The 19,754-nt window shown below is 48.2% G+C and overlaps 1 protein-coding gene across 3 annotated transcripts in view; it reads left to right on the top strand.

The window, feature by feature from the left end:
- The window catches only part of LOC122380661 (proline-rich protein 36-like), a 108,802-nt gene extending 96,259 nt beyond the window's left edge, over positions 1 to 12,543 (top strand). For all 3 annotated transcript variants that reach the window (XM_043364023.1, XM_043364024.1, XM_043364025.1), the window contains one exon: positions 11,217 to 12,543. In XM_043364023.1, coding sequence (XP_043219958.1) covers positions 11,217 to 11,986 — 770 coding nt within the window. In that variant the 3' untranslated portion in view covers positions 11,987 to 12,543. The remainder of the gene's footprint in view (positions 1 to 11,216) is intronic.
- Positions 12,544 to 19,754: the final 7,211 nt, after the last annotated feature.

Below are 19,754 nucleotides of genomic sequence, written 5' to 3'. Positions count from 1 at the left end.
GCACCAGAGGTCTGCCAGGGGCACCAGCGGCCTAGCAAGGGCACCAGAGGCCTGCCAGGGGCACCACAGGCCTAACAAGGGCACCACGGGCCTGTCAGGGGCACCTCAGGCTTGTCAGGGCCCAGGGACACCACAGTCCTTCCAAGGGCACCGCAAGCCTGTCAGGGGCACCAGAGGCCTGCCAGGGGCACCACAGGCCTAGCAAGGGCACCACTGGCCTGTCAGGGGCACCTCAGGCTTGTCAGGGCCCAGGGGCACCACAGTCCTTCCAGGGGCATTACAAGCCTGTCAGGGGCACCAGAGGCCTAGCAAGGGCACCACAGGCCTGCCATGGACACCACAGGCCTGCCAGGGGCACCACCGGCCTTGCAGGGGCGCCTCAGGCCTGTCAGGGGCACCACGTGCCTGCCGGGGACACTTCAGGCTTGTCAGGGGCGTTACAGTCCTGTCAGGGCCCAGGGGCACCAGGCCCGTGGTGTCCCTGCTAGGCCTGTGGTGCCCCTGGCGGTCCTGTGGTGTCCCTGTCAGGACTGTGATACCCCTGATAGGCCGGTGGTGCCCCTGGCAGGTCTTTGGGCCCCCGGGCCTCAAGGGGGGGCCATGACCCATGTGACCCCCCCTTGGATCCGCCCCTGAGTGGAGATTTTGTATGAGCGCGGGCTGTTATGGAACATGACTGGTCGTGTTTGTTGTCGCCTCATCTAACAAAAGTGACCTTACTTTGAAAAATGACTTGGAAGGTCTACAACACCTCTCGGCTTCGAGTGGTGCTGACGCCATACGCTGCTCAAGACCAAAATGGGCAAATATCGCAATTTGGTGTTGCCAGGGAAAGCGTTTGTGATTATTTTGGCTGAATTGGTGCGGAAGGGACTCGGAACGGTCTCGGCACCAGCATTACTCAATTACACCTTTGGTTGAAGCATAATAAAACTTAAGAGGACTTAAAAAGCAAAGCCGTTGGCGGCAGTAAAACCTCGGCGAATTCAGGCGCCGAATGGGTGGTCACCATTTCCGCGACCAAACGACAACAGTCGACCCGAAAACAGGCGAAATGGTTTACTTTGGCCGGGTACCCGATCTACATAAGATATCACGATTCATACACAACTCCGTGAAAATTCGAAAATCAAGCCGTACAAACAATCGAGATGGCCAAAATTCATGAATTAACAGCAGGATTGTCAATTTAAGTTTTCTAAAGACCGCCAAACCTGAACAGAGGAGGACAGGCAGCTGGCTTTGTGGTTGGGTGAGACATCTTCGAAGCTATTTCATCCGTCAAACCTGCAGAACAACGCGTTGGGGGCTGCTGATGCGTCCGACGTCCCGCCCGTCCCAACCTTCAAACATCCGGCAAAGGAACACACATCAGCGTGTTATGAGCGCCCGGATGGTGTCAGAATTGCATGTAGTGACCAACAAGGCCACCAAAAATAAAGTATACAACTAGTGGAACATCCTTCCAGACGAGTCTCTTTATCTAATCCATCAATGCACCAAAAGGGGCAAAATGATTGAGCGCACTTTTGTGCCCGACGCAAAGAAACTCTTCTTCATGATTGATAAAGTCCTTCCTCTCACGGCCAAAAAGACGCAAGACTGGTGCTTTGAGAACCCGTTCTTCTTCTGGGCATATAATGGTCAATCTGGGAATAGCCCAGACCTCAATTTGATCAAAAATATCCAGGCGACTCTTCAGGAGAGCGTCTAAGAGCTGCTAGTAGCCACCAACATCGATTGCCTCACCAGACAGCTCCAGGAGGCGTGGACTAAGCTTTCGCCAACAGTGCTTGACATGCTCATGTCAATTATGCCTGAACGCCTTTGTCAGTGTATCGCACATAAATAGGAATATATGAAAAGATGAAATTTTCATGTCACCGCCGCTTTTTCCATTGCTATAAGACGAAAAAGTATGTTCGCGTAATTACTTTCCACCCTGTATGCAGGACAGGCAGGCAGATTCACGTGATGCTGATCACAAGCGCACTGCGCTGCGCTGTTCGGTCGTTCAGCTCCGTTGGGTGACGTCTGCTGCTCGCGCGCTGCCATTAGCGCGGCTCCACGGCTTATCCCAGCAGCGGTCATGGCGCTGGCCTGACGAGCCGTTCGGTCCGTTGCACTTATAGCGCTGCGGCTCTGCTTCTGAGGTTCTCTTCTGATCCGGTTTCTCGGCTGCGACTCATTAGCAGAATAGAGCCGGTCTGTCGAATTTAGACCGATCCGCACTTGCTTGTCAAGCCAGTCGTCAAAATCGATCAGTGATGGACGAATTGGCTCCATCTCCACCACCGTTTTTCCCCACTCTCTTCTCAGGTCACTCGGGAGCTTTGTTACAACCCGTCTGAGGTTTTCGGTGCTGTCCAGGTCGCCAGTGAAACCCATGTTTTGCAACACCTTTACAGCACAATGCACAGATGCATGGTATTTCTCCAGACCGGCGACATCCATGTGTCGCACCGGCGGAGCATTGAGCACGGCAGAGAGGTTGGCTTCAACAATATCCTTCTCCCTGCCGAACCTTCTCATCAGAGTCTCCAGTGCCGGTTGGTAGTAGGAGCCATCGAGCAGCATACCTTCAATCAGCTGTCTTGCGATACCCGTGACTGATGATTGAAGGTGAGCCATCTTTTCGGCGTCTGACAGGCTCGCTTGGTCATGAATTAGTGTCTTAAACAGGCCGATCCAGCGGGGCCATTCACTAGGATTGCCGCCAAAACGGGGCAGCTGCATTTGAGGCACGCTCCGCTGGCTGGTCGACCTGGGGCCGACAGAATCCTGTCTCTCGGACCTGTTCAATTCAGCGATCCACGACGTGGTGGCTCTTCCTGCTGGAGGGTTCTGTTCTCTGTGGGGAGCAGCTGTAGATGGCGGCCTGGCGGCAGCTCTTGTGGACGCCGGTACAGATGCTGCGGTCACTGCTGCAGCTGCCTCTTCAGTTGGCTCGTCTTCACCGGGCCCAAAACTGTCATTTAGATCGTCGCTTCGTTCCCATGCCAAGTCACTTTCAGCGGCTTGCTGCAGTCTGGCTTCCAGCTCCGATATTTCCGCCGCAGCCTCTGCTCTTTTAAGCCTTTGCTTTCTCTCCAGTTTCTTCCGTTCACTCTCTAGCCGTTCCTCTTCTCGTTCTAGTTCCAGCTGCTCTCGAAGATGCTTGACCGCAGCTCTCTTCACCTGAGCTGCAACTTCAGCCTGGCGTCGGGCTTGCTTTGAGGACACAGAAACTGCTGACACGGCCGTGGAGCGAGAAGAACTGGAGCTCGATACGGACCTTCCGTCATCGCCTCTGGACGACAGATGCTCTTTTATCTTTTGCTTCACCTCCTGCTGGGTCCTTGCAATATCAGCCTAGTAGTCGCGAGCTGCTTGCCTCTGGTCATCACTAGTCAGAAGCTCTAAAAGCTGACTATTAGCTTCATCGAGCTCACCTGCCAGATCATCAACCTGTAGCAGAACCTTCTGGATCTCTTCCTTGGATCCGTTCACCAATATCAGCGTCTCAGCTTTGTTGCAGGCTCTGGTGAACTGGGATTTCTTGGAGCTTCTTCTCTTCTTTATTTCTTCGATGTGGACTGTATTCATATTTACGTTAGTCAGCCTTTTACGTATATTGACTGTTAGGCTACGTTAACAGAACTACATTGAATGACGTTATGTTAACATTATTTCGAAAACGAACACACGATCCGGCCCGGAGGACCAAATTGTTACGGACGAGTCGATGTTATGCCAAGGTGAAACATAATGTTATGATGTGAATGAATGAGGTATGAATGAAAGAAGTTATGATCGAGATTCGAGACGAAGCGATGCGAAAACGAATGAATGAATGAATGAGTATACTCGAATGAATCAATCGATGCAGTACAAATAATCGAGTCGATATACACGATAAACGATACTGTGTTCAGAATTAATGTTCGAATCAAGGTTGGCATTAAAACGAGCGTGTTCTACTTATTTTTAGCACAAATTTATCACTTCTTTTGTAAGCTCGAGAAACTGTACTCGCGCTCTGATAATGGTAATACCGCTGCGGGCGGTGACATATATATATATATATATATATATATATATATATATATATATATATATATATATATATATATATATATATATATATATATATATATATATATATATATATATATATATATATATATATATATATATATATATATATATATATATATATATATATATATATATATATATATATATATATATATATATATATATATTATATACAGTGGCGTATTTAGGGGGCGCATGGGGGCCATGGCCCCCCCTTTCCGCCCAGCCGCCCAGATGGCGCCCCAATTAGCGCCGACTAGGCTGATGCCGTTTTACAGAGGGAACATGAATTAAAAAGTGATGTGCAGGCAGGGATTGAGCTCAATATCTCTTTGGGGGTGCCTGGACACCCCAATGTTCTCCAGGGCACCCCGAAATAGGACCTGAGCCCCTCAATGTTGAAGGGCGCCCCTCCGGAAACCAGAATATTCCGAATCCCCAGGGTCGATGGCGCCCCTGAAGAGCCGCTGGCACCCATCTGAACGGAACAGTCGCCTCGAACAGTTGATGGCGCCCCTCCAGAGCACCCGGCGCCCCTCTGAAGTTCACAGCTTCCCCCAATCGGCCCATCCTAAAGATCGATAGCGCCCCATGAAACCACTGGCGCCCCTCTAAAGCACCCGCACTATTCTCAAGATCACAGTCGCCCTATCCGAAATCAATAGCGCCCTCAAGAGCCACTAGCGCCCCCCCCCCCCCCTGAGACCGAAGTCGTCCCGCTTGAGACTAAAGTCGCCCCATTCGAGCCCAATGACGCCCCTCCAGAGCGTCCGGCGCGCCTCTGAAGATCACAGTCGTCCTCATCCGAGGTCGTTGGCGCCCCTCAAAAGTCACTGGCGCCCATCTAAACGGAGATTACAGCTGCCCCATTTTACGATCGATGGCAACCCTCTGAAACCAATGGCGCCCTTCTAGAGTAGGTACCCGGCGTCCCTCTGAAAATCACATTCGCCCCATCCGAGACAACGCCCCTTGAGACTACAATCGCCCCACCAAAGCTCAAGGCGCCCCTCCAGAGCGTCCGGCGCCCTGCTGAAGGCAACAGTGGCCCCATCCATGCCCAATGGGGCCTTCAACGTCCTTCTAAAGATCACAGTGGCCCCCATCAATCCGAGTTCGCTGGCGCCCCTCAAGAGCCACTGGCGCCCACCAGAACCGGAATTTCAGTTGGCCCATCCTAGATCAATGGCGCCCCTCTAAAACACTGGTGCCCCCCCCCCCCCCCTGAAAATCCCAGTCGGACCATCCGAGATGAATGGCGCCCTGCCCTTCCAGACCGTCCGACGCCCTACTGAAGGCAGCAGTGACCCCATCCAAGCACTGCACCCATCTAGAGCACCCGGTGCCCTTCTGAAGATCACATTCGCCGTGTTCGAGGTCGGCGCCCTCCAGTAGACGCTGACGCCCATCTGAATGGAGACTTCAGTCGGCCCGCCCCATTCAAGATCGATAGCACCCCCGCCCCCTGAAACCACTGACACTAGGTAATTATTTGACAATGGGGCTTTCTCATCGACACCAAAGGCCCTTTTCAAGATGCAGCAGCCAGGCGGCGCCGAGCTGGGCTAGGATGTGCCAAGCGTTTCTTATAAGGCAGCCTCGTTAGTGCCACCCCTCGTTGCGATACCGCCCCTTCACCGTACAATGCCACCCCTCAATTCAAGTGGTGTACCTCAGCGCAGTGCCACCCATTATTGCGATGCCGCCCCGCCAAGCAATGCGGTGCCGCCCCTAGTTCACGCGTTTTTTTTATTGAACGTGTTGGAGGTGTTTGAACACCCACTTCTAACTCAGCTTGTGGGTCACGTCGAGACACGCAGAAGGCGGCGTTCGAAAGAACGTCGAAAACTATTACAAAACTACTTATATAGATCATTTTTAAGGTTAGGTCGAACTGGTCGAAGGTCAGGTCACCGGAGACAACCGAAAATCAAATTTCGCCGATTTTGACATTTTCGACAATTTTTCAATAAGTCAGGATCAAAGAGATTGAGCTACAGCGCCGCAGCAAAGCGCATGCGATAGCTCTTTTTATGCTCTTTCTTATACGTTATCTCAGATTTTACCTAAGAAAAACGTCTTAGCCTCAAAATATACGCTTTCGCGGAGGGTGTTTATCTGTAATAACTTTTGGCTTAGACCTGCACGAGATTAGTTTAACTGGCATCGTGTTCTATTTTTCGAGACAAGGCAAATGAATCAGAATTTGGCATTAACCTTCCAGGCGGTGGGGGGGGGGCATTTTTTGCCCCCCCTTTAGTTTTTTAGATATATCTCCAGAACCGCTGCGCCGATCGTCACCAAACTTTACGTACCCTCCCGTGAATAGCTATTGCACATTGTGACCAATAATTTCTCCAAAGGCTATGATAGGTTGGCCGCTAATGACGTCAGAGTGACGTCATTTTTGCCATTTTCGACCCAAAAAAGGTTTCGCGGGAAGAGCTGTCAGGCCTACAGCTTTAGAGATACAGAAAAATGTTTCAAACATTAAAGATGTAGAATTAAAAGGGCTACAAAACTCCTACCTTGATTTTTATTTTTTTTGGATTTTGACCCCTAAAAATCAAAAATAGTTTTTTTTTTAATATAATAGCCGAAAAATCCAACAAAATTTTTAAATATAAAAAACGGAATATATGTGATAGTCCCTACCGCCTTCTATCTACATACCAAATTTGAGATCGATACCTCTTTTCTTGGCCAAGTTATAGCGAAAAAACTGCTCAAAATTGATGGCGTAACATTTTTCAAACTCGATTTTTGGCAATTATAGACCTCGTAGCGCAAAACAAAGACCACCATTAGACTCCCCGTGACGAGCTGCATCGAATCAATGCCTATTTTATGCAAAACTACCATTTTAGACCGTTACATTTTAGACAGACACTAGCTTTTTGTCACCAGCTGACAATGGCGTCCCTCTCAAGGGAAAAAGTCGCCCCCTCGAGCACCATGGCCCCCTTTTCGCTGATTTCTGGCTACGCCACTGTATATATATATATATATATATATATATATATATATATATATATATATATATATATATATATATATATATATATATATATATATATATATATATATATATATATATATATATATATATATATATATATATATATATATATATATATATATATATATATATATATATATTGTTCATTGAATAATACAGCGTATGAGTGATTCATGCATTTATTTTCTTAGGATTCAATACGGCGCACTAGCTTCTTGTCTTCATTTGACAAGAAACTGACTTGTTCACGCAAAACAACCCGTCTAAGGACAGATCCCCTCTCAAGGCCACCAACGTAGTGTATGAGTTCAAATGTACCGCCGGTGACTGTGCGCGCCGCTCCAACTCTACCTACATTGGCTTCACTACCACATCCCTGTCTCGACGTTTAACCATGCACTTGCAGTCAGGTGCCCCTAAACAACACATGCGAACGTACCACGATATCGACTTATCTCGGACCGACCTTGTATCACACACATCTATCATAACCACGTGTCACACCGCAAACAAACTTCGTGTCTTAGAGGCGGTATATATCCGTGCAAGAGATCCTGTAATCAACAGACAAATGAACATGCGCGGAACACTGTCTCTGTTTGACGGTGAACCACTTGTCACGGCCTAACCGACTTAGGCTCACTATTGAAAGCGTATATGGATTTATCCACGTGTCGCGCTTTACTTATATTGTAAAACTCGAATGTAATTTGATGTATGGAATAACTGACACAGTTATATGTGCTGAACGACTCGACGCGAGTGTATTTTCTATTGTTTTGGTCATACTTTATTGTACATAACTTGGTGCTTATGTCTGAAGATGCTAGTGGTACTGGCGAAACGTTACAAAATATAGGCACCATATTAAGCTGTTTTTCAAATGAAGACAAGAAGCTAGTGCACCGTATTGAATCCTTAGAAAAGAAATGCATCAATCACTCATACGCTGTATTATTCAATGAACAATGCATCAAAGAGAATCTGCTCCCTACATTCACACACACACATATATATATATATATATATATATATATATATATATATATATATATATATATATATATATATATATATATATATATATATATATATATATATATATATATATATAATATATAATTCAAAACTTATATTTTTATGAAAAAATTGACCTTTCGAAAAAAAACGAAATATATGTGATAGAACACATGCTAATGACTTACTCTAGCAAGTTTTAACTAGATATCTTCAAAAATGGCCAGATTATACGCATTATTGCAAAAAATTCATAGGTATATATTTTTCAAATCAATTGTTTAGTGCGTATTTGACATCGCACAGTAATATAAGTAGCACCAACGTGTTCCTGAGCTCAAACTGCATCCTATACCTAAAGACCTTTTTTTTGAAAAATCTTAACTTCAAAATTTGACACTTTTAGACCTGAAAGTGACCTGACCTAAGCTTAATCCAACTCAAAATGACCTCGAATGATACAGACGACATCAAATTCGAAATTTTTGGCCTAAATGGACCATAAATCATGTGTCAAGTGACCGACGCATGATATAATATATTCGTGACCTGTTATGACCTGACCGGCCCCGACCTGAAAATCAAAGTACAAGTTTGGTACCCTCAGGGTATCTAAAGCATCTGTTCACGAGTGTGTAAACCAAAAATGAGCCTGATCTGACTTGTAACACGGCGGCCAGAGCCCAAAATGTGAACAAGCCAAAATGCTAATATTTTTACTTTGACCTGACCTGTGACGTCATCGGTGAGTTTGAGGTCAATGAAATAAGGTTTCATTAAACAGTTTTTCCATGGCTATCAGACGCCGTTTGAATTTTTGCACTTATACCCCCCAAACCCCCCTAAATATTGACTTAGAGTCACCAATTTTCACGGGGGCGAGATCTCCTATGGACCCACCTACCCTGTAAATTTGGCGTTTCTAAGTACCATAGGAGCCAATCGCGAGGGGTCGTACCAAGCCCCCCCCTCACCGTCCGTGTTATGAAAAAGGCTCTCGCCTGGCGAGGGTTAAGGTGTAAACACAATATTGTATCTGAAACGTTTGCCGCGTCGGTCTATCCCCGCCTACGCCGGCAACATCTTACTCTTAGGAAGCCACTAACTGCCAAATTTATGGCTAGATTAAAGGGACACTCCCACCTTAACATTAGTTTTGAGTTGAGGTAGCCAAATTGGTGGCCATGGCCTGCAAATACCGGTTTGGGCACTCACAACATCGAAAAATGCTTTAATTCGAAGATATGGAATTTCAAACTTGCAGTTTTCGGATTCTAAGGGGCTAATGCATTGGAATGCCCCCTTAGAATTTGTGACGTCAGCGGAGATCTAACGATTTTTAAATCTTAGACTAAAACCATCGTTAACACGTGGTGGTATACGCTGCTTTGCGCGCAACGTCTGCCGCACTTTAAGGCTGCCAAATTATTGCTTCCAAATAAAGTCGCTAGTAACAGGGGAGATCCCAAAAAGTAAACAAAAGCAAAAGCCTAATATCTTGAAAACCAGTGAATATTTTTCGGTGAAATTTGGTAGATATTCGTTTTCGCTCTTTCGGAACCAAGGGACATCACTTTCATGCCAATTCATTAACTTTTTTGAAGGTGGGAGGGTCCCTTTAACCCACGCCCCAGTGGCGGTCTCAGCCAACTTCGCCCTAGTGATATGGTGCATATGTTACCACCCACCTCTAACTCAAAAACTAAGAGGACTAGAAAGACGCGGTAAAAAGCAGTCGATAGCTCTTGATGCGGACGTTTGAAAGTATTGCAGCCATTTTTCATCTTAGAGCAATATTGGGGTCACCAGAGGTCATCAAAGGTCAAAATTTGTCAATGGTCATTATATTTTTCAGAAAACATGCCATTATCTCAGGAACTATGATATCTACAAAAACGTATTGAAAATCAATCGATAGCTTTTGAGCTCTTCTTTTGATAAGGTTATTATCAAAAATGACCTCAGGTCAACGGTTTAGCCTCCAGAGGGCAAAAACTCCAAAATAGCTGTTTTTACGTTAAGTGTTTTTCGACAATAACTTTTGACTAAAAAAGCCACTACATTTCTATTGCCAGAACCGTGTTCCTCTTGCCGAGACGCGTCGAATGAACTATAATTTGACCTTGAAAGGTCAACTTGAAAATTTGACCTCAGGTCAAGGTCATGACCTGACCGGAAAAGGTCATGTTGCATATCAGTCGCTCCGCAACGTCGAGCCGAACACATCTAAGGCGTTTTTAACGCTCTAGCACGCCTCTATCAGAAGTTATTAGCGAAAACTATTAGATTCTGTTTTTGACAAGAGATGACCTCGGGGACATGACGAGGGGTCACAGTTTCCATTTTCCGGTTCAGTGTGTCAATTTTACCTACCTCTCGATGAGTGTCTACGCCGCCACTGTCTAGCATAGTTTTCGTGCAAAACAGACGCTTTTCAATTTTCTCCCATTGCCTTATAATGGAGAGGCCGTAAAAATGACCTGACCTTAGGTCACCGATATCAAAATTCCGAAATATACATTTTATAGATAATGTTGCTCTTATCAATCGCTGAAAGTTTCAGGGCAATCGATCAGTCGGTGTAGCTATGACGAGCATTCTTATTTTTTTCTGAGGTGAGGTCACTTGGCGTGATCTGGTGACCTGACCTAAGGCGACCTGGGTCTGAAACTTTCACAAAATGTGCGGAAAAGATGCACGAACAAGTGTGCCAAAAACGACGGCGCTCCGCGCCGCCGTTTTTTGAGATATCTTCAAAAAAAAAACGCAGGGGGCTGTTCAAACACCCCCCGGCCGGGCGCGAGTTAAAGGTTCTAAGTCATCGGGTGACCTTTCAGGTCAGGTCAATGACCCAAAAGTCGGGAAAATCGGGACCTGTTACTCGTACACTCACTTAGAGACAAGATGCGTGTATTTCCTAGGCATTCTATAAAATGCCTGATGGGTCAGGAATGCCTGATTCCACACATTGCCTGTAACATATGAACTACGAACTGCTTTGGCCTTATTTGACCGACTTAACTTGTTTCTGTCGTCCACCTGACCGCTGTTTTCACTTTGCACCCACTGCGGCTGAGTGTTTGACGTGCTGCCGCCAGAGCAGGCGGCGCCGACTGGTCGCCGTGGCCGCCGTCTCCGGTGCTGGTGACGGCCGTGCTATCGGCCGTCTGCCTGTTGCTCCTCGTCAGCACTCTGGTGCTGGCCGCACTGCTGCTAGGCCGCCGCCACCAACGCTCGGTCGCCTTCGAACCGCCCTCGACGGCCGCGGCTGCCGGCTGTCTCGAGCTGGCCGAGTGGCGCCCTCAAACCGGCGGGCCGCAGCACGGTCTCCCGGGCGAGGCGCCCGCCGGGGCCGGCCTCCTCGGCGAGGCCCGCGGCGTGACCACTTTCAAGCCGGTGCGCCGGCGTGCAGGGGCGTCGGGAACGGTCCGTGTGCCGGAGGTGCCGGCGGTTCACGTGCACCGGATTACCCATGCCGCAGCTCTACCAGCCTTCGGGCCTCCGGAGAAGCCGCCGCCAGAGCAGAGAATGTGCCCGCTGCCACCGCCGCCGCCAGAGCAGAGGATGTCCACGCTGCCGCCGCCGCCGGACGCTCTGGTGCCGCCGGAGCCGGGGATCGACGACACCCTGCCGCCGCCGCCGGAGCCGGAGCCGGAGCCGGAGCCGGAGCCGGAGCCGGAGCCGGAGCCGGAGTCGGAGCCGGAGCCGCAGATCGACGACACCCTGCCGTCGCTATCGGAGCTGAGTGTCGACGACACGCTGGCAGACGCACTGTCGCCTCCGAATACGGAGGGGCAGCCGCTGCCGGCCGGGAGACGCAGTGCGCCCCAGCCGGCACCTCCGCCAACCAATATATGGATTATCCATGCCTGAGGCGCTGTGAACTCTTGGCTGCCGACTCGAAATAGTCATCCAGAGACATAGCGCGCCGTCACATACCATGTAATCACGAGTGAGTCTCAGCCAATGCTACGTTCTTGGAGTGTAATCGCAGGGCTGTTGAAGCTTGACGTCCTCGCGGGGGCATTCATGTAGATGAAGCGGCTCATATGGTTAGCGATCTATAGAAGTGTAGTCAGTTTTCAAGCCTCTAATCGGCTTAACCCGCGCCGGGCCGCGTATTCGCCAAGTGTATAACACGAATCGGCCCACCAACTGGCGACATCTCTAGTGCGACGTCATAGCCATCCGACGCGACAATGCATGCATTGACGCTAAATTTGAGTTGAGACTTTTTCCAATTGTATATGGCTAATAATCATTCCATGTGTCGTCGTAGCCGAGTGGTTACAGTCTCGGTCTGGTAAAAGAAAGATCGATGGATCGATTCCTGCTTTAGTGGTTCTTTTTTTTTTTCTTAAAAGGAAGTCGGTCGTAGACACGCGTTTTTGGCCCCTACGTTCGCACGCCCAATAAATCTATGACAAGTATTCATCTGATTAAGGAATAAGTTGCAAAAGAACTGGCTGCAGTTTGATTGCAGTCTGTACCCGAACTACCAATTTTGTTACGGCACTGTCGATATTCGTCAAAGTCGGAAGAGCTATTATGAAGCACACTCGAATGACAACGGATTCCTGTATTATTTCATCGATCAGATAAGACATGTATACAGATAAATCTATAACAGCCCGCTGTGAGCATGCAAGTTAACAATCAGTCCCGAGTTATCTTCATATACGTCTAATATAAATATTTTTTACTTCAACTAGATTTCGACAAGATATCTTGCGCTCGCTCCGCGTCGCTTTCGCCATAAAAAGATTCGGGAGAAAATTTGGGATCGATTGGTGTTTTTCCGGTGACGATCGGACGTCTAGAAGCTTCGATATTCGCGAAAAAAACTTGCTTAGCTTGCAAAAGTACCAAGTACATAAGTACTTGGTACATAAGTACCAAGTACATAAGTACTTGGTACTTACTTTGCTTGGTATTTGCAAAAGTACTTGGTACTTGCTTGGTACTTGCAAAACTACAGGGTGTTCGCGAAAATATGTCATGATTCTTGAATCGCTCTGCAGGAAAAAATTGCTTGAACGCACGTGCACGTATTAATGCCCATTTGACAGAGGACATTTTCAAGTTTTCTTTCATATGCATTTTAATTTATAATATTAAAAATATTGCCTTGCACAGAGCGAAAAACAAATATCGCCAAAAAGCACTTGGATTCGATGCCCGTAGTTTCCGTGCTACAACAGTTAGGTGCATGCTTTGATGCCTCCGCTGCATCCCTTGCAAGGCGATTTTTTTTTACTGCACATGCAACTTACTACCAAAGTGATCGTTACAAATCGAATGAATCCTTGAAAGTCCGAGAAAAAGAATTATTTATAGTCATTTAAACTATAAAGAGATCACCCATTTGGTCAACAAGATGCCTTCCCTGACCATCTGCGAGCTCGCGCAAGATGCGGGGTGCGGTCCAACATGTCTAATTATATTATTGATAATGACATGGGGATTATACCCCACAAGGCCAGGAATCAATAGGTGATATTTAGGGTAGAAAAGGGATAAGAATTTACTTTGCTTCGAGGATAAAAAACCCAAATCAATTCTGAGCACCGCTCACCGGCCACGCCCGGTCAACCAGTGAAGCACACATCCACCTTCATGGAGGCGCCGACGGCCAGAACAAACGGTTTGGGTAGATATGCCACCCTCAAAGGCTAGGTAAGAACACCAGCTCCACAGTCCGAAGGTCATTGCTTGATTTGCGATAGACGCTCATGGTGCCGCGAGGCCTTCTTCTTAAGACTTCAAATTGAAACACCAACATTGCCGCTGAAACCTGCTGCGTGGGAGTGCTCTAGAAGTTTAAGCGAAAAATGTGGGGCAACTCGGGGCAAGACAATGGTCAAAACGCTGCAGACATGCGCACAGGTAGGATGGGCTCAAGTCCACACTTCGAAAATTGCACTCCGGTGCCTAAACGAAATGCTAGGGCCCGTTTCTTGAGCAGGAGGACCCTTACCCCCTGGTAGACCCGCTCACTTGGTGTCAACCCCATCGGCCGTTACGTGTGGAATATCTGAAGCACTGGCGGATCCAGGCTTGCGTTTTGGGGGGGGGGGCCAACTCATGCAGGAGCCAAACCTAGGGTACCCCCAAATCCTGTTTTCTCATCGGATTTAGGCCACTTATTTTTCGTCACAGCCCTGACACTATGAATTTTTTTTTAACTAAAAAGAAAAATATATAAATGGTAGCCCACCCGACCCATGCCTTTATATTACTTTGTAAACACTTACCATTGTTTTTATCGACCAGTTAAAGGGACCCTCCCACCTTAACATTAGATTTGAGCTGAGATAGCCAAAATGGGGTCCCTGGCTCACAATTACCGGTTTCGGCACGCACTCACAACATCGAGAACTGCCTTAAATCGGAAATATTGAATTTCAAAATTGCAGCATTTTGATTCAGAGGGGCTAATGCTTTTGGATGCCCCTCTGAATGTGTGACGTCAGCGGAGATCTAATGATTTTTTAATATTTTACTAAAACGTTTGGTAGCATGCGGTGGTATAGGCTGCTTTGCGCGCAACAAATGCCGCACTTTCAAATAAAGTCGCTAGGAACAGCAGCGGATATCCCAAAAAGTAAACAAAAATAAAAGTCTAATCTCTTGAAAACCGGTGAATATTTTTCGATAAAAATTTGGTAGCTATTCGTTTTCGCCCTTTCTGAACCTAGCGACATCACTTTCATGCCAATTCATTAACTTTTTTGAAGGTGGGAGGGTCTCTTTAACCCGCTTCGAGCCAGTGCTTGGGTCCCTTTGCGGGCCGGGAGGTGGTAAAACAGCCCTGTCTAACTCGGCTCCTGGGCCACGCCCTGATTGAACTATGTTTCATTATCGTTTGGGGGAGGGGGAAAACGGGCCACTTTAGGCCTCTGGGAAGGGGGCATGGCCCTAAATGCCCCCTCCCTGGATCCGCCAGTGTAAGAAGAGACCATTGGAGCTGCAGTTGGGTACATACCTCAGACATCAGGGTACGCCCTCAGATGTATGTATAGGACTCGCATGGAGACCTCTTATGCTATAGTGTACTGAAAGGACCCAAAGGAGCCTGTCTATATGGGCTCCCGGAGATAGACGTGGGCCCTCAGGAGCCCGCCAGAGCCCCAATGAGGGATAAGTGAGGGATACCAAGTGCCTGCAATTGCATATTGCATAAGCCATAACGCCTTTACAAATCAATATATTATGCATCAGTGGCAGATCCAAGGGGGGCCACATGGGTCATGACCCCCTTGGTGCCCGGGGGCACCACAGGCCTGTCAGGGGCACCACCGGCCTAGTAGGGGCACCACCAGCCCGCCAGGGGCACCACAGGCCTAGCAAGGGCACCACGGGCCTGTGAGGGGCCCCACAGGCTTGTCAGGGGCACCCCAGGTCTGTCAGGGACACCAGAGACCTGCCAGGGGCGCCGCCGGCCTCGCAGGGGCACCATGGGCCTGTCAGGGACACCAGAGGCCTAGCAGGGGTACCACAGGCCTTACAGGGGCACCACCGGCCTTGCAGGGGCACCTTGGGCCTGTCAGGGGCACCACAGTCCTGTCAGGGCCCAGGGGCACCAGCGGCCTAGCAGGGGCACCACAGGCCTGCCAGGGGCACCACCGGTCTAGCAGGGGCACCATGGGCCTGTCAGGGCCCCACCGGCCTCGCAGGGGGCACCACCGGCCTCGCAGGCATCACGGCATCACGCAGGGGCACCTTGGGCCTGTCGGGGGCATCACGGGCCTGTTGGGGGCACTTTAGGCTTGTCAGGGGCACCACAGTCCTGTCAGGTCCCAGGGGCATCAGCAGCCTAGCAGGGACACCCTAGGCCCGCCAGAGGTACAGCCCACCGCTAAAGTAATGTAGGGTTTTACCAAACTCAACGGTTGGCTTTGACTGGCGATTGTTTAATGCGAAGTGATTGAAAAGAAGATGTCAATAGCTAAAGTTGCAGCTGCAAGGGTGACGATACATATAAGCTACATTCAAAGTTTCATTGTAGTCTGGCTAATCGTTCCTAAGCTTCAGAAGCAGAACATACCCATGACTGAAACCCCACATTACTTCTGCTGTGGACAGTACCACAGGCCTGCCAGGGTCCAGGGGCACCACAGGCCTAGCAAGGGCACCACGGGCCTGTCAGGGGCACCTCAGGCTCCCGTGCCCCCCCCCCCCTCCCCCCAGATCCGCCAGTGATGCCACACCACGCGAAACACCGCCAACTACCAGCTGCCGCGCCATAAACACGTGCCAACAACAGTCTTTTTTTTAAGGTCGACTCCGCTCGCGCAACTTTTGACTGACCCTCACTGCTACTATATTGCTTCCATATTATGCTGTGGAAAGCTTTACTTCACCAAGTGGCTAAGAACCTCCATCAAGGTATATTTTCTTAGCAATTTTTCTGGCGTTTTGGGGGGGGGGGGGCAAACAGGCCACTTTAGGCCTTTGGGGGGCCATGGCCCCCGTGGCCCCCCCCCCCCTGGATCCGCCAGTGATCTGAAGTCCAAGGACTACAGGAAGACAGCCAAGAATCTGTCTCGGCTGTTGATAGTGATTGCAAAGGCCGTCCGTGTTATCACCTCTAACACGTGCGTGCGAATGAACCCTTAAAGGGACTATCCCACCTTTAACATGGGGTTTGAGTTGAGATAGCCAAGTTTGCGGCGAGGTTCAGAAACCACTATCTATCTAGGTTGCAACCCCCGCGGCCTCTTGGTGTTGAAGAAATTCGTTCCCTTCATTTGAAAATGGGCCTTGTACAAGGCCCTATCTTCAACATGGAGCGACCGTTAGAGTGATGTCACCTCGTTTAGTCATTCTGATTTAAATGGGTTTGTTCGTTGAAAAATCGCTTAAAACTTGGTCTGAACTTTGTTGTGGTGCCTACAGAGTAAAAAGAATCAACTTTATGACAATAATGTGGCCTGGGGAAGGAGGTAATTTTGGGCTGTGACGTCACATATTTGAAAGTTTGTGTTTGGAATATGGGAAGCATAAGATGTTTAATGAAAAATAAATGCCAGAACCGTGTTCCTGGTCATCCAATCTATAAAGTCGGGCACAATTTAACTGGTTTTAACAACATTTTAGAAGGTGGGATAGTCCCTTTAAGTGTAATCTCTAGGTGACACGTGCATCCGCCGAAAAGGGGTTCAATTGAAAACAGCGTGTGGGGTGCGCCCGGTTTGACATGAGGCACTGATACATGTGTATAACAAAGCTTGAAGATCCGGGCAACACATTTCAGCAAGACATTTGATCCTTGCTTATTTGAGCTGGCGATAATGGCGTAACGAAATCATGACATATTTTTGCGAACACCCTGTACTCGGTACTTGCCAATGTACTTGGCATTTGCTTGGTAATTGCAGTAGGAAAACTTGCCACTCTACCCCCTTCGAGATAATTCCGGGTTCGTCGGGTAGGGAAACTTGCCCACGCTACTCCCCCCCCCCCCGGATAATTCCGGGTTCGTCGTGTAGGAAAACTTGCCACTCTACTCCCCCTTCGAGATAATTCCGGGTTCGTCGGGTAGGTTCGTCGTCGGGTTCGTCGGGCCTCTACTCCCCCCCCCCCCCCAGTTCCCCACCCGACTCTGCTCCCGCCCCCTCTCGGGATAATTCCGGGTTCGTCGGGGTAGGAAAACTTGGCACTCTACTCCCGCCCCGCTTCCCCCAGATGTCTTGCGCTCGCTCCGCGTCGCTTTGGCCATAAAAAGATTCGGGGGAAAATTTGGGATCGACGGGTTTTCTCCCGTGTTAATCGGACGTCTAGAAGCTTAGATATTCGCGAAAAAAAAACTTGTTAAGCTTGCGAAAATACTTGCCAGATAACGACTCGAGAATCAATGAAATGAATAATTTGCTATAAACTTATATACTTATCACCAATGTTTCCTTGTGTAATTTATTTCTTACGAAATTAATTCGTTCAAATTTTGAATTTTAAGTTCATGATGATATCAGACTTAATGTACCTACCTTTTCAAACGTCTAATGCGGGCCTGCCTATTCTATCGTCTAATGGACGCGTCGTTTATTGATAGCACTGTGAAGTGTGAACGCTAACGGGTGCTTTATGCGAATTCTGTAAAGTGATTTGCTTGTGAGTTTCGCAACGGTATTGATCGTTGGGGGCTTAATCCTTACCAAAAGGCGAACACAGATAATTGTGTTCGATCCCATTGCTTTTCCCCAAAATTTACCGTTGACATTGTGACTTTACCGTCCCTCTTATTAACACGCGCACCGACGGGGGTCCGGTCTGCGCCAACTTAGTACCGACGGGGTGGGCGGATGACAGCCCCCCCCCCTGAGATCTCGAGAACCAAGCAAGATAGCGACAAGCGGTAAACGGCATCGGATACGCACGGACAAGGTCTACAATTTTTACAAAGGTCATTTTCAGGTCAGGTCAAAGATGATGTCACAGGGGTCAAAAAAGTCAAAATGGCGGCGCTAGATATGGAGAGAGTTTTTCTCGAATAACTTTCGAATTAGTCAAGATAGGAACAAACTAAGGGCATCATCGTGATCCTCTCGTCAATCAGCATCGAATGATATATATGTTGACATCGAAAGGTTAAGGTCAAAGGTTGACCTTAGGTCACGTGACTTAGAGGTCATCATGTATATCATTCGATGCGTCTTGACGAGCTGAACACAATGAGACCATCTGCGCGGCTGTATCTTGTTCCTGTACGGAGTTATTGGCAAAAAAAAACTTTGGTGACCTTTGATGACGTCACATGACCTTACAGCTGCCCAACAGCAAAACAGACCTCAAGGTAGTGAAGGTTGATCGTATATGAAGTCATGTATGGTATATGGGGCCATTCCGACCCGTTTTAGTGGTAAAAACAGGGAGTTGATTTTTCCCCATTGACTTATAATGGGGAGGTCGAGAAATTGACTTGACCTTAGGTCACCGATATCAAAATTCCGAGATTTACAAATTGCAGCTTCTAATGACCTAATAACATGCTGCGACTTTCAAAGGCCTCCGACATCTACTGTAGCTCTAGCACGGTGACAAAGTTGCAAAAAAGTGGCTTGATGATGGGTCATTCAAAGTGACCTGGTGACCTGACCTTAACCCGCGCCCTGATGGGGTCTGCCGAGCAACGCGGTCTGATGGGGGGGCCATTTTGCCCCCCCCCCCCTAAGATCTCGAGAACCACGCAACATAGCGAGAAGCGGTAAACGGCGTTGGATAGCCCCAACGGGGAACTACCTTGTGACCCAATTCCATTGACCTCAGTCAAACCGATGACGTCACAGGTCAGGTCAAAGGTCGAATTCTTACCGTTTACAGGCATTTCAAGAAATGCGTTGTAAAATCGAGTAAAATGCATTTCATTGAAAATCATTGATGGGAAAATGTTCTTCAAACACATATTTTGCTATTTGAGGTCACTGATACCAGGTCAGGTCACAGAGGTCAGGTCACTGGGGTGTCACAATATGAAAGTGTCGTGTGATACATGTTTTATGGTCCATTTTACATGACAAATGCGATTATGTGGGTCAGGCAGACTTTTGGGCCAGCTTAGGTCACGTTTTGGTCAAGGTCAGGTCAAGGTCAGGTCAAGGTCAGGTCAAACTAGGTCAAATTTCAAAGTTGATATTTTTGC

The sequence above is a fragment of the Amphibalanus amphitrite genome, unplaced genomic scaffold (assembly GCF_019059575.1).
Source record: "Amphibalanus amphitrite isolate SeventyFive unplaced genomic scaffold, NRLGWU_Aamphi_draft 000103F_arrow, whole genome shotgun sequence".
In the NCBI taxonomy this organism is placed as follows: Eukaryota; Metazoa; Arthropoda; class Thecostraca; order Balanomorpha; family Balanidae; genus Amphibalanus; species Amphibalanus amphitrite.
Note: the sequence above shows the minus strand (reverse complement) of the source record. Positions and strands in the feature narration are given on the sequence as shown.